This window comes from Salmo salar, chromosome ssa03 (assembly GCF_905237065.1).
Source record: "Salmo salar chromosome ssa03, Ssal_v3.1, whole genome shotgun sequence".
NCBI classification, from domain to species: Eukaryota; Metazoa; Chordata; class Actinopteri; order Salmoniformes; family Salmonidae; genus Salmo; species Salmo salar.
The window spans coordinates 94,970,108-94,983,813 of NC_059444.1; the positions used below are offsets into that span (position 1 = coordinate 94,970,108).

General features: G+C 41.8%; 1 protein-coding gene across 4 annotated transcripts in view; it reads left to right on the forward strand.

Moving 5' to 3' along the window:
* The window catches only part of LOC106591937 (multidrug resistance-associated protein 1), a 90,996-nt gene that overhangs the window by 15,033 nt on the left and 62,257 nt on the right, over positions 1-13,706 (forward strand). The window contains exons 3-4 of one of the 4 annotated variants that reach the window (XM_045715878.1): positions 8,614-8,757; positions 12,255-12,392. In XM_045715878.1, the coding sequence (XP_045571834.1) occupies positions 8,614-8,757; positions 12,255-12,392 (282 nt within the window). The other 3 variants (XM_045715879.1, XM_045715877.1, XM_045715876.1) reach the window with 3 other exon arrangements.

The window sequence follows — 13,706 nt, forward strand, 5'->3', positions numbered from 1 at the left end:
CACCTCTCTCTCTGAACAACCAGAGAAACATATATAGCAAGCTAACACTCTCTCTCTCTGAACAACCAGAGAAACATATATAGCAAGCTAACACTCTCTCTCTGAACAACCAGAGAAACATATATAGCAAGCTAACACTCTCTCTCTCTGAACAACCAGAGAAACATATATAGCAAGCTAACACTCTCTCTCTGAACAACCAGAGAAACATATATAGCAAGCTAACACTCTCTCTCTCTGAACAACCAGAGAAACATATATAGCAAGCTAACACTCTCTCTCTCTGAACAACCAGAGAAACATATATAGCAAGCTAACACTCTCTCTCTGAACAACCAGAGAAACATATATAGCAAGCTAACACTCTCTCTCTGAACAACCAGAGAAACATATATAGCAAGCTAACACTCTCTCTCTCTGAACAACCAGAGAAACATATATAGCAAGCTAACACTCTCTCTCTCTGAACAACCAGAGAAACATATATAGCAAGCTAACACTCTCTCTCTCTGAACAACCAGAGAAACATATATAGCAAGCTAACACTCTCTCTCTGAACAACCAGAGAAACATATATAGCAAGCTAACACCTCTCTCTCTGAACAACCAGAGAAACATATATAGCAAGCTAACACTCTCTCTCTCTGAACAACCAGAGAAACATATATAGCAAGCTAACACTCTCTCTCTCTGAACAACCAGAGAAACATATATAGCAAGCTAACACTCTCTCTCTGAACAACCAGAGAAACATATATAGCAAGCTAACACTCTCTCTCTGAACAACCAGAGAAACATATATAGCAAGCTAACACTCTCTCTCTGAACAACCAGAGAAACATATATAGCAAGCTAACACTCTCTCTCTCTGAACAACCAGAGAAACATATATAGCAAGCTAACATCTCTCTCTCTGAACAACCAGAGAAACATATATAGCAAGCTAACACTCTCTCTCTGAACAACCAGAGAAACATATATAGCAAGCTAACACTCTCTCTCTCTGAACAACCAGAGAAACATATATAGCAAGCTAACACTCTCTCTCTCTGAACAACCAGAGAAACATATATAGCAAGCTAACACTCTCTCTCTCTGAACAACCAGAGAAACATATATAGCAAGCTAACACCTCTCTCTCTGAACAACCAGAGAAACATATATAGCAAGCTAACACTCTCTCTCTCTGAACAACCAGAGAAACATATATAGCAAGCTAACACTCTCTCTCTCTGAACAACCAGAGAAACATATATAGCAAGCTAACACTCTCTCTCTGAACAACCAGAGAAACATATATAGCAAGCTAACACCTCTCTCTCTGAACAACCAGAGAAACATATATAGCAAGCTAACACCTCTCTCTCTCTGAACAACCAGAGAAACATATATAGCAAGCTAACACTCTCTCTCTCTGAACAACCAGAGAAACATATATAGCAAGCTAACACTCTCTCTCTGAACAACCAGAGAAACATATATAGCAAGCTAACACTCTCTCTCTGAACAACCAGAGAAACATATATAGCAAGCTAACACCTCTCTCTCTGAACAACCAGAGAAACATATATAGCAAGCTAACACCTCTCTCTCTGAACAACCAGAGAAACATATATAGCAAGCTAACACTCTCTCTCTCTGAACAACCAGAGAAACATATATAGCAAGCTAACACTCTCTCTCTGAACAACCAGAGAAACATATATAGCAAGCTAACACTCTCTCTCTGAACAACCAGAGAAACATATATAGCAAGCTAACATCTCTCTCTCTGAACAACCAGAGAAACATATATAGCAAGCTAACACCTCTCTCTCTGAACAACCAGAGAAACATATATAGCAAGCTAACACTCTCTCTCTGAACAACCAGAGAAACATATATAGCAAGCTAACACTCTCTCTCTGAACAACCAGAGAAACATATATAGCAAGCTAACACCTCTCTCTCTGAACAACCAGAGAAACATATATAGCAAGCTAACACTCTCTCTCTGAACAACCAGAGAAACATATATAGCAAGCTAACATCTCTCTCTCTGAACAACCAGAGAAACATATATAGCAAGCTAACACTCTCTCTCTCTGAACAACCAGAGAAACATATATAGCAAGCTAACACTCTCTCTCTCTGAACAACCAGAGAAACATATATAGCAAGCTAACACTCTCTCTCTCTCTGAACAACCAGAGAAACATATATAGCAAGCTAACACTCTCTCTCTCTGAACAACCAGAGAAACATATATAGCAAGCTAACACTCTCTCTCTCTGAACAACCAGAGAAACATATATAGCAAGCTAACACTCTCTCTCTCTGAACAACCAGAGAAACATATATAGCAAGCTAACACTCTCTCTCTGAACAACCAGAGAAACATATATAGCAAGCTAACACTCTCTCTCTCTGAACAACCAGAGAAACATATATAGCAAGCTAACACTCTCTCTCTGAACAACCAGAGAAACATATATAGCAAGCTAACACTCTCTCTCTCTGAACAACCAGAGAAACATATATAGCAAGCTAACACCTCTCTCTCTGAACAACCAGAGAAACATATATAGCAAGCTAACACTCTCTCTCTCTGAACAACCAGAGAAACATATATAGCAAGCTAACACCTCTCTCTCTGAACAACCAGAGAAACATATATAGCAAGCTAACACTCTCTCTCTCTGAACAACCAGAGAAACATATATAGCAAGCTAACACTCTCTCTCTCTGAACAACCAGAGAAACATATATAGCAAGCTAACACCTCTCTCTCTGAACAACCAGAGAAACATATATAGCAAGCTAACACTCTCTCTCTGAACAACCAGAGAAACATATATAGCAAGCTAACACTCTCTCTCTGAACAACCAGAGAAACATATATAGCAAGCTAACACCTCTCTCTCTGAACAACCAGAGAAACATATATAGCAAGCTAACACTCTCTCTCTGAACAACCAGAGAAACATATATAGCAAGCTAACACTCTCTCTCTGAACAACCAGAGAAACATATATAGCAAGCTAACACTCTCTCTCTGAACAACCAGAGAAACATATATAGCAAGCTAACACTCTCTCTCTCTGAACAACCAGAGAAACATATATAGCAAGCTAACACTCTCTCTCTCTGAACAACCAGAGAAACATATATAGCAAGCTAACACTCTCTCTCTGAACAACCAGAGAAACATATATAGCAAGCTAACACCTCTCTCTCTGAACAACCAGAGAAACATATATAGCAAGCTAACACTCTCTCTCTCTGAACAACCAGAGAAACATATATAGCAAGCTAACACTCTCTCTCTGAACAACCAGAGAAACATATATAGCAAGCTAACACTCTCTCTCTCTGAACAACCAGAGAAACATATATAGCAAGCTAACACTCTCTCTCTCTGAACAACCAGAGAAACATATATAGCAAGCTAACACTCTCTCTCTCTGAACAACCAGAGAAACATATATAGCAAGCTAACACTCTCTCTCTCTGAACAACCAGAGAAACATATATAGCAAGCTAACACTCTCTCTCTGAACAACCAGAGAAACATATATAGCAAGCTAACACTCTCTCTCTCTGAACAACCAGAGAAACATATATAGCAAGCTAACACTCTCTCTCTCTGAACAACCAGAGAAACATATATAGCAAGCTAACACTCTCTCTCTCTGAACAACCAGAGAAACATATATAGCAAGCTAACACTCTCTCTCTGAACAACCAGAGAAACATATATAGCAAGCTAACACTCTCTCTCTCTGAACAACCAGAGAAACATATATAGCAAGCTAACACCTCTCTCTCTGAACAACCAGAGAAACATATATAGCAAGCTAACACTCTCTCTCTGAACAACCAGAGAAACATATATAGCAAGCTAACACTCTCTCTCTGAACAACCAGAGAAACATATATAGCAAGCTAACACTCTCTCTCTCTGAACAACCAGAGAAACATATATAGCAAGCTAACACTCTCTCTCTCTGAACAACCAGAGAAACATATATAGCAAGCTAACACTCTCTCTCTCTGAACAACCAGAGAAACATATATAGCAAGCTAACACTCTCTCTCTGAACAACCAGAGAAACATATATAGCAAGCTAACACCTCTCTCTCTGAACAACCAGAGAAACATATATAGCAAGCTAACACTCTCTCTCTCTGAACAACCAGAGAAACATATATAGCAAGCTAACACTCTCTCTCTCTGAACAACCAGAGAAACATATATAGCAAGCTAACACTCTCTCTCTCTGAACAACCAGAGAAACATATATAGCAAGCTAACACTCTCTCTCTCTGAACAACCAGAGAAACATATATAGCAAGCTAACACTCTCTCTCTCTGAACAACCAGAGAAACATATATAGCAAGCTAACACTCTCTCTCTGAACAACCAGAGAAACATATATAGCAAGCTAACACTCTCTCTCTCTGAACAACCAGAGAAACATATATAGCAAGCTAACACTCTCTCTCTGAACAACCAGAGAAACATATATAGCAAGCTAACACTCTCTCTCTCTGAACAACCAGAGAAACATATATAGCAAGCTAACACTCTCTCTCTGAACAACCAGAGAAACATATATAGCAAGCTAACACCTCTCTCTCTGAACAACCAGAGAAACATATATAGCAAGCTAACACTCTCTCTCTGAACAACCAGAGAAACATATATAGCAAGCTAACACTCTCTCTCTCTGAACAACCAGAGAAACATATATAGCAAGCTAACACTCTCTCTCTGAACAACCAGAGAAACATATATAGCAAGCTAACACTCTCTCTCTCTGAACAACCAGAGAAACATATATAGCAAGCTAACACTCTCTCTCTCTGAACAACCAGAGAAACATATATAGCAAGCTAACACTCTCTCTCTGAACAACCAGAGAAACATATATAGCAAGCTAACACTCTCTCTCTCTGAACAACCAGAGAAACATATATAGCAAGCTAACACCTCTCTCTCTGAACAACCAGAGAAACATATATAGCAAGCTAACACTCTCTCTCTGAACAACCAGAGAAACATATATAGCAAGCTAACACTCTCTCTCTCTGAACAACCAGAGAAACATATATAGCAAGCTAACACTCTCTCTCTCTGAACAACCAGAGAAACATATATAGCAAGCTAACACTCTCTCTCTGAACAACCAGAGAAACATATATAGCAAGCTAACACTCTCTCTCTGAACAACCAGAGAAACATATATAGCAAGCTAACACTCTCTCTCTCTGAACAACCAGAGAAACATATATAGCAAGCTAACACTCTCTCTCTGAACAACCAGAGAAACATATATAGCAAGCTAACACTCTCTCTCTCTGAACAACCAGAGAAACATATATAGCAAGCTAACACCTCTCTCTCTGAACAACCAGAGAAACATATATAGCAAGCTAACACTCTCTCTCTGAACAACCAGAGAAACATATATAGCAAGCTAACACTCTCTCTCTCTGAACAACCAGAGAAACATATATAGCAAGCTAACACTCTCTCTCTCTCTGAACAACCAGAGAAACATATATAGCAAGCTAACACTCTCTCTCTGAACAACCAGAGAAACATATATAGCAAGCTAACACTCTCTCTCTGAACAACCAGAGAAACATATATAGCAAGCTAACACTCTCTCTCTGAACAACCAGAGAAACATATATAGCAAGCTAACACTCTCTCTCTGAACAACCAGAGAAACATATATAGCAAGCTAACACTCTCTCTCTCTGAACAACCAGAGAAACATATATAGCAAGCTAACACACCTCTCTCTCTGAACAACCAGAGAAACATATATAGCAAGCTAACACTCTCTCTCTGAACAACCAGAGAAACATATATAGCAAGCTAACACTCTCTCTCTCTGAACAACCAGAGAAACATATATAGCAAGCTAACACTCTCTCTCTCTGAACAACCAGAGAAACATATATAGCAAGCTAACACTCTCTCTCTGAACAACCAGAGAAACATATATAGCAAGCTAACACTCTCTCTCTCTGAACAACCAGAGAAACATATATAGCAAGCTAACACTCTCTCTCTGAACAACCAGAGAAACATATATAGCAAGCTAACACCTCTCTCTCTGAACAACCAGAGAAACATATATAGCAAGCTAACACTCTCTCTCTCTGAACAACCAGAGAAACATATATAGCAAGCTAACACTCTCTCTCTCTGAACAACCAGAGAAACATATATAGCAAGCTAACACTCTCTCTCTGAACAACCAGAGAAACATATATAGCAAGCTAACACTCTCTCTCTGAACAACCAGAGAAACATATATAGCAAGCTAACACTCTCTCTCTGAACAACCAGAGAAACATATATAGCAAGCTAACACCTCTCTCTCTGAACAACCAGAGAAACATATATAGCAAGCTAACACTCTCTCTCTCTGAACAACCAGAGAAACATATATAGCAAGCTAACACTCTCTCTCTCTCTGAACAACCAGAGAAACATATATAGCAAGCTAACACTCTCTCTCTCTGAACAACCAGAGAAACATATATAGCAAGCTAACACTCTCTCTCTCTCTGAACAACCAGAGAAACATATATAGCAAGCTAACACTCTCTCTCTCTGAACAACCAGAGAAACATATATAGCAAGCTAACACTCTCTCTCTCTGAACAACCAGAGAAACATATATAGCAAGCTAACACACTCTCTCTCTGAACAACCAGAGAAACATATATAGCAAGCTAACACTCTCTCTCTGAACAACCAGAGAAACATATATAGCAAGCTAACACTCTCTCTCTGAACAACCAGAGAAACATATATAGCAAGCTAACACTCTCTCTCTGAACAACCAGAGAAACATATATAGCAAGCTAACACTCTCTCTCTGAACAACCAGAGAAACATATATAGCAAGCTAACACACTCTCTCTCTGAACAACCAGAGAAACATATATAGCAAGCTAACACTCTCTCTCTCTGAACAACCAGAGAAACATATATAGCAAGCTAACACTCTCTCTCTGAACAACCAGAGAAACATATATAGCAAGCTAACACTCTCTCTCTGAACAACCAGAGAAACATATATAGCAAGCTAACACTCTCTCTCTGAACAACCAGAGAAACATATATAGCAAGCTAACACACTCTCTCTGAACAACCAGAGAAACATATATAGCAAGCTAACACACTCTCTCTCTCTGAACAACCAGAGAAACATATATAGCAAGCTAACACACTCTCTCTCTGAACAACCAGAGAAACATATATAGCAAGCTAACACTCTCTCTCTCTGAACAACCAGAGAAACATATATAGCAAGCTAACACTATCTCTCTGAACAACCAGAGAAACATATATAGCAAGCTAACACTCTCTCTCTCTGAACAACCAGAGAAACATATATAGCAAGCTAACACTCTCTCTCTGAACAACCAGAGAAACATATATAGCAAGATAACACTCTCTCTCTCTGAACAACCAGAGAAACATATATAGCAAGCTAACACACTCTCTCTCTCTCTGAACAACCAGGAGAGCCATTTCAGAACAGTCTCTCTCTGAACAACCAGGAGAGTCATTTCAGAACAGTCTCTCTCTGAACAACCAGGAGAGTCATTTCAGAACAGTCTCTCTCTGAACAACCAGGAGAGTCATTTCAGAACAGTCTCTCTCTGAACAACCAGGAGAGTCATTTAAGAACAGTCTCTCTCTGAACAACCAGGAGAGTCATTTCAGAACAGTCTCTCTCTGAACAACCAGGAGAGTCATTTCAGAACAGTCTCTCTCTGAACAACCAGGAGAGTCATTTCAGAACAGTCTCTCTCTGAACAACCAGGAGAGTCATTTCAGAACAGTCTCTCTCTGAACAACCAGGAGAGTCATTTCAGAACAGTCTCTCTCTGAACAACCAGGAGAGTCATTTCAGAACAGTCTCTCTCTGAACAACCAGGAGAGTCATTTCAGAACAGTCTCTCTCTGAACATCCAGGAGAGTCATTTCAGAACACAGGCTTCTCTGTGTGGTAGAGAGTCATTTCAGAACACAGGCTTCTCTGTGTGGTAGAGAGTCATTTCAGAACACAGGCTTCTCTGTGTGGTAGAGAGTCATTTCAGAACACAGGCTTCTCTGTGTGGTAGAGAGTCTGACACGACAACATCCTGACACACACCTTACCTAAAGATCTAATTTCCTCTTTCTTCAACTGCATCCCAAATGGTTCCCTATTTCACACACTACTTTTCACGCACTACCCCTAGGGCCCTGGTCAGAAAGGCTCTGGGCAAAAGTAGTGAGGAGTGAGTATCCTAGAGTAGCAATAACATCCTAGATACCTCCTGCCGTTGTGGGACTTAAACTTGACCCCTAAGCTGCTCCAGGGTCACTGCCCTGCGGTTGTCCGGCGAGGATGTGTGTGTGTCTGTGTGTGTGTGTGTGTGTGTGTGTGTGTGTGTGTGTGTGTGTGTGTGTGTGTGTGTGTGTGTGTGTGTGTGTGTGTGTGTGTGTTTGGGTGCATGTGTTTCTCCGGGAATGGGGTTTAAAGCAACATATGAATTTCCATGATCTGAAAATGCACAATGAAGTGTTCTTCCTGCTCTCCTCTCATCCTCTCCTCCAGGCAGTAGGTTTTCTCCTGTGGATCGTCTGCTGGGCAGATGTGTTTTACTCTTTCTGGGAAAGAAGCCAACATGACAGCGGTGCCTCCTCCTCCACCCAGGCACCTGTTTATCTGGTTAGCCCCACCATGCTCGGCATCACTATGGTAAAAGCCAACACTGTTTATCTGGTTAGCCCCACCATGCTCGGCATCACTATGGTAAAAACCAACCCTGTTTATCTGGTTAGCCCCACCATGCTCGGCATCACTATGGTAAAAACCAACCCTGTTTATCTGGTTAGCCCCACCATGCTCGGCATCACTATGGTAAAAACCAACACTGTTTATCTGGTTAGCCCCACCATGCTCGGCATCACTATGGTAAAAACCAACACTGTTTATCTGGTTAGCCCCACCATGCTCGGCATCACTATGGTAAAAACCAACACTGTTTATCTGGTTAGCCCCACCATGCTCGGCATCACTATGGTAAAAACCAACACTGTTTATCTGGTTAGCCCCACCATGCTCGGCATCACTATGGTAAAAACCAACACTGTTTATCTGGTTAGCCCCACCATGCTCGGCATCACTATGGTAAAAACCAACACTGTTTATCTGGTTAGCCCCACCATGCTCGGCATCACTATGGTAAAAACCAACACTGTTTATCTGGTTAGCCCCACCATGCTCGGCATCACTATGGTAAAAACCAACCCTGTTTATCTGGTTAGCCCCACCATGCTCGGCATCGCTATGGTAAAAACCAACACTGTTTATCTGGTTAGCCCCACCATGCTCGGCATCGCTATGGTAAAAACCAACACTGTTTATCTGGTTAGCCCCACCATGCTCGGCATCGCTATGGTAAAAACCAACACTGTTTATCTGGTTAGCCCCACCATGCTCGGCATCGCTATGGTAAAAACCAACACTGTTTATCTGGTTAGCCCCACCATGCTCGGCATCGCTATGGTAAAAACCAACCCTGTTTATCTGGTTAGCCCCACCATGCTCGGCATCGCTATGGTAAAAACCAACACTGTTTATCTGGTTAGCCCCACCATGCTCGGCATCACTATGGTAAAAACCAACCCTGTTTATCTGGTTAGCCCCACCATGCTCGGCATCACTATGGTAAAAACCAACCCTGTTTATCTGGTTAGCCCCACCATGCTCGGCATCACTATGGTAAAAACCAACCCTGTTTATCTGGTTAGCCCCACCATGCTCGGCATCACTATGGTAAAAACCAACCCTGTTTATCTGGTTAGCCCCACCATGCTCGGCATCACTATGGTAAAAACCAACACTGTTTATCTGGTTAGCCCCACCATGCTCGGCATCACTATGGTAAAAACCAACACTGTTTATCTGGTTAGCCCCACCATGCTCGGCATCACTATGGTAAAAACCAACCCTGTTTATCTGGTTAGCCCCACCATGCTCGGCATCACTATGGTAAAAACCAACACTGTTTATCTGGTTAGCCCCACCATGCTCGGCATCACTATGGTAAAAACCAACCCTGTTTATCTGGTTAGCCCCACCATGCTCGGCATCACTATGGTAAAAACCAACACTGTTTATCTGGTTAGCCCCACCATGCTCGGCATCACTATGGTAAAAACCAACACTGTTTATCTGGTTAGCCCCACCATGCTCGGCATCACTATGGTAAAAACCAACCCTGTTTATCTGGTTAGCCCCACCATGCTCGGCATCACTATGGTAAAAGCCAACACTGTGGGCTGGATCAAAAGGGTCTCAGCTGGGGGGGAGTGGTCGGCCTGTAAGGGTCTTAGCTGTGGGGGGAGTGGTCCGCCTGTAAGGGTCTTAGCTGGGGGGAGTGGTCGGCCTGTAAGGGTCTTAGCTGGGGGGGAGTGGTCGGCCTGTAAGGGTCTTAGCTGGGGGGAGTGGTCCGCCTGTAAGGGTCTTAGCTGGGGGGAGTGGTCCGCCTGTAAGGGTCTTAGCTGGGGGGAGTGGTCGGCCTGTAAGGGTCTTAGCTGGGGGGAGTGGTCGGCCTGTAAGGGTCTTAGCTGGGGGGAGTGGTCGGCCTGTAAGGGTCTTAGCTGGGGGGGGAGTGGTCGGCCTGTAAGGGTCTTAGCTGGGGGAGTGGTCGGCCTGTAAGGGTCTTAGCTGGGGGGGAGTGGTCGGCCTGTAAGGGTCTTAGCTGGGGGGGAGTGGTCCGCCTGTAAGGGTCTTAGCTGGGGGGGAGTGGTCCGCCTGTAAGGGTCTTAGCTGGGGGGAGTGGTCGGCCTGTAAGGGTCTTAGCTGGGGGGGAGTGGTCGGCCTGTAAGGGTCTTAGCTGGGGGGGAGTGTAGCTTCGGTCCGGGCCCCGGGAAAGGACATTTGAGGACTTGGCGGTGGAGAGAAAATGTTACTGTTTTAAACCTAATTTGCTGCAATTCTACACATTTTGCCATGGAGCTTTGAGTTTTCCCTGGATAGATCAACTGGCTATGAAAAACTCCCGTGTCTACCAGTACCCAGTATCTAGTGATTCAATATAATACTGTATCTACCAGTACCCAGTATCTAGTGATTCAATATAATACTGTATCTACCAGTACCCAGTATGTAGTGATTCAATATAATACTGTATCTACCAGTACCCAGTATGTAGTGATTCAATATAATACTGTATCTACCAGTACCCAGTATGTAGTGATTCAATATAATACTGTATCTACCAGTACCCAGTATCTAGTGATTCAATATAATACTGTGTCTACCAGTACCCAGTATCTAGTGATTCAATATAATACTGTATCTACCAGTACCCAATATCTAGTGATTCAATATAATACTGTGTCTACCAGTACCCAGTATGTAGTGATTCAATATAATACTGTATCTACCAGTATCCAGTATCTAGTGATTCAATATAATACTGTGTCTACCAGTACCCAATATCTAGTGATTCAATATAATACTGTGTCTACCAGTATCTAGTGATTCAATATAATACTGTGTCTACCAGTACCTTGTATGTAGTGATTCAATATAATACTGTGTCTACCAGTACCCAGTATCTAGTGATTCAATATAATACTGTGTCTACCAGTACCCAATTTCTAGTGATTCAATATAATACTGTATCTACCAGTACCCAGTATGTAGTGATTCAATATAATACTGTATCTACCAGTATCCAGTATGTAGTGATTCAATATAATACTGTATCTACCAGTATCCAGTATCTAGTGATTCAATATAATACTGTGTCTACCAGTACCCAGTACTCTGCTGCCTTGACATAGTCCAAGTATGTAGTGATTCAATATAATACTGTATCTACCAGTACCCAGTATCTAGTGATTCAATATAATACTGTGTCTACCAGTACCCAATATCTAGTGATTCAATATAATACTGTATCTACCAGTACCCAGTATCTAGTGATTCAATATAATACTGTGTGAATGTAGTCAGTAGGAGGAGTGGTTTTTATAGTGTTATTAACACCTGGGCATGATTAATACATGTTGGTAAGAGCAGGGTGCTAGCAACGGCAAGGTCGCGGGTTCAATTCCCGCGAGGATCAAATGCATAATATTAAAGGTGTGTGCACTCACAAGTGGTGTCAGATCTGAAGGGGATGTATGTGCTCTGTGTGTGTGTATATGTTGTTCTAATGTGTGTGTGTGTTCTCTCCCCAGCTGCTGGCCACCCTCCTGACCCAGTATGAGAGGTTAAAAGGAGTCCAGTCTTCAGGGGTGATGCTCAACTTCTGGCTGGTGGCCGTCCTCTGTGCTACCGTCACATTCAGATCCAAGATCATACAAGCCATCAACGAGGTGAGAGAGAGAGGTTGTGTGTTAGAGCTGGGACGATGAACCCAGAATTACAGACATAGGCTACCTCTTACTGTGGATTGTTTTAGAACCATTATTTGGAGTGATTTTGCTGCACAATGTTCCTGTGGATTGTTCTAGAACCATTATTTGGAGTGATTTTGCTGCACAATGTTCCTGTGGATTGTTCTAGAACCATTATTTGGAGTGATTTTGCTGCACAATGTTCCTGTGGATTGTTCTAGAACCATTATTTGGGGTGATATTGCTACACAACGATCCTGTGGATTGTTCTAGAACCATAATTTGGTCAACAGTAATAGCCTATGCATTATGTTGATTCCTGCTATGAAACTCTCTGCCTGTCTCTGTTTGGCTGTTGGCTGCTGAGTCACTTCTTCTCTCCACTGTGACATGGAGGAGGGAGAGAGGCATTCTGAGAAGCATAATCATATGACCGTTGCTCAAAATGCCACTGTGGGAAAAATGCAGTTCTCAAAGCAACTACTGTTGTTGTAGTTACAGAGAGTCACAGCGTTCTGGGAGTATTCCAAGTTTTTCTCACCTCTTAATATTGTGTTCATGGCACCACTTTACAACCGGACTAGGCTGGAGTTAGTACGGGTTCATCAAAACCACGGAGTCGAGCGGTGCACGCCATTTGCATTGAATAGACCTACATCAAGTGGCCTAGAGCTGGGAAGTGTCTGTCGGACATTAGCCTACATTTACTGATCGCCATGTAGGCTAATCTAACTGTAAATATGATAGTGTAGCTAGATAGCCATGTAGGCTAATCTAACTGTAAATATGATGTTGTTGCTAGATAGCCATGTAGACTAATCTAACTGTAAATATGATGTTGTTGCTAGATAGCCATGTAGGCTAATCTAACTGTAAATATGATGTTGTTGCTAGATAGCCATGTAGGCTAATCTAACTGTAAATATGATGTTGTTGCTAGATAGCCATGTAGGCTAATCTAACTGTAAATATGATGTTGTTGCTAGATAGCCATGTAGGCTAATCTAACTGTAAATATGATGTTGTTGCTAGATAGCCATGTAGGCTATATTATTCACCACCTAAGGAAGGGGGACCTCAAAAACCTTAGCTAGATTACTAACTGCAAATATGATATTGCTAGATAGCCTAGTAGGCTAATTGATTAATCAATCTAGCAACAATATCATATTTATAGTTAGATTAGCCTACATGGTTATCTAGCAACACTATCATATTTACAGTTAGATTAGCCTACATGGCTATCTAGCAACAACATCATATCTACAGTTAGATTAGCCTACATGGTTATCT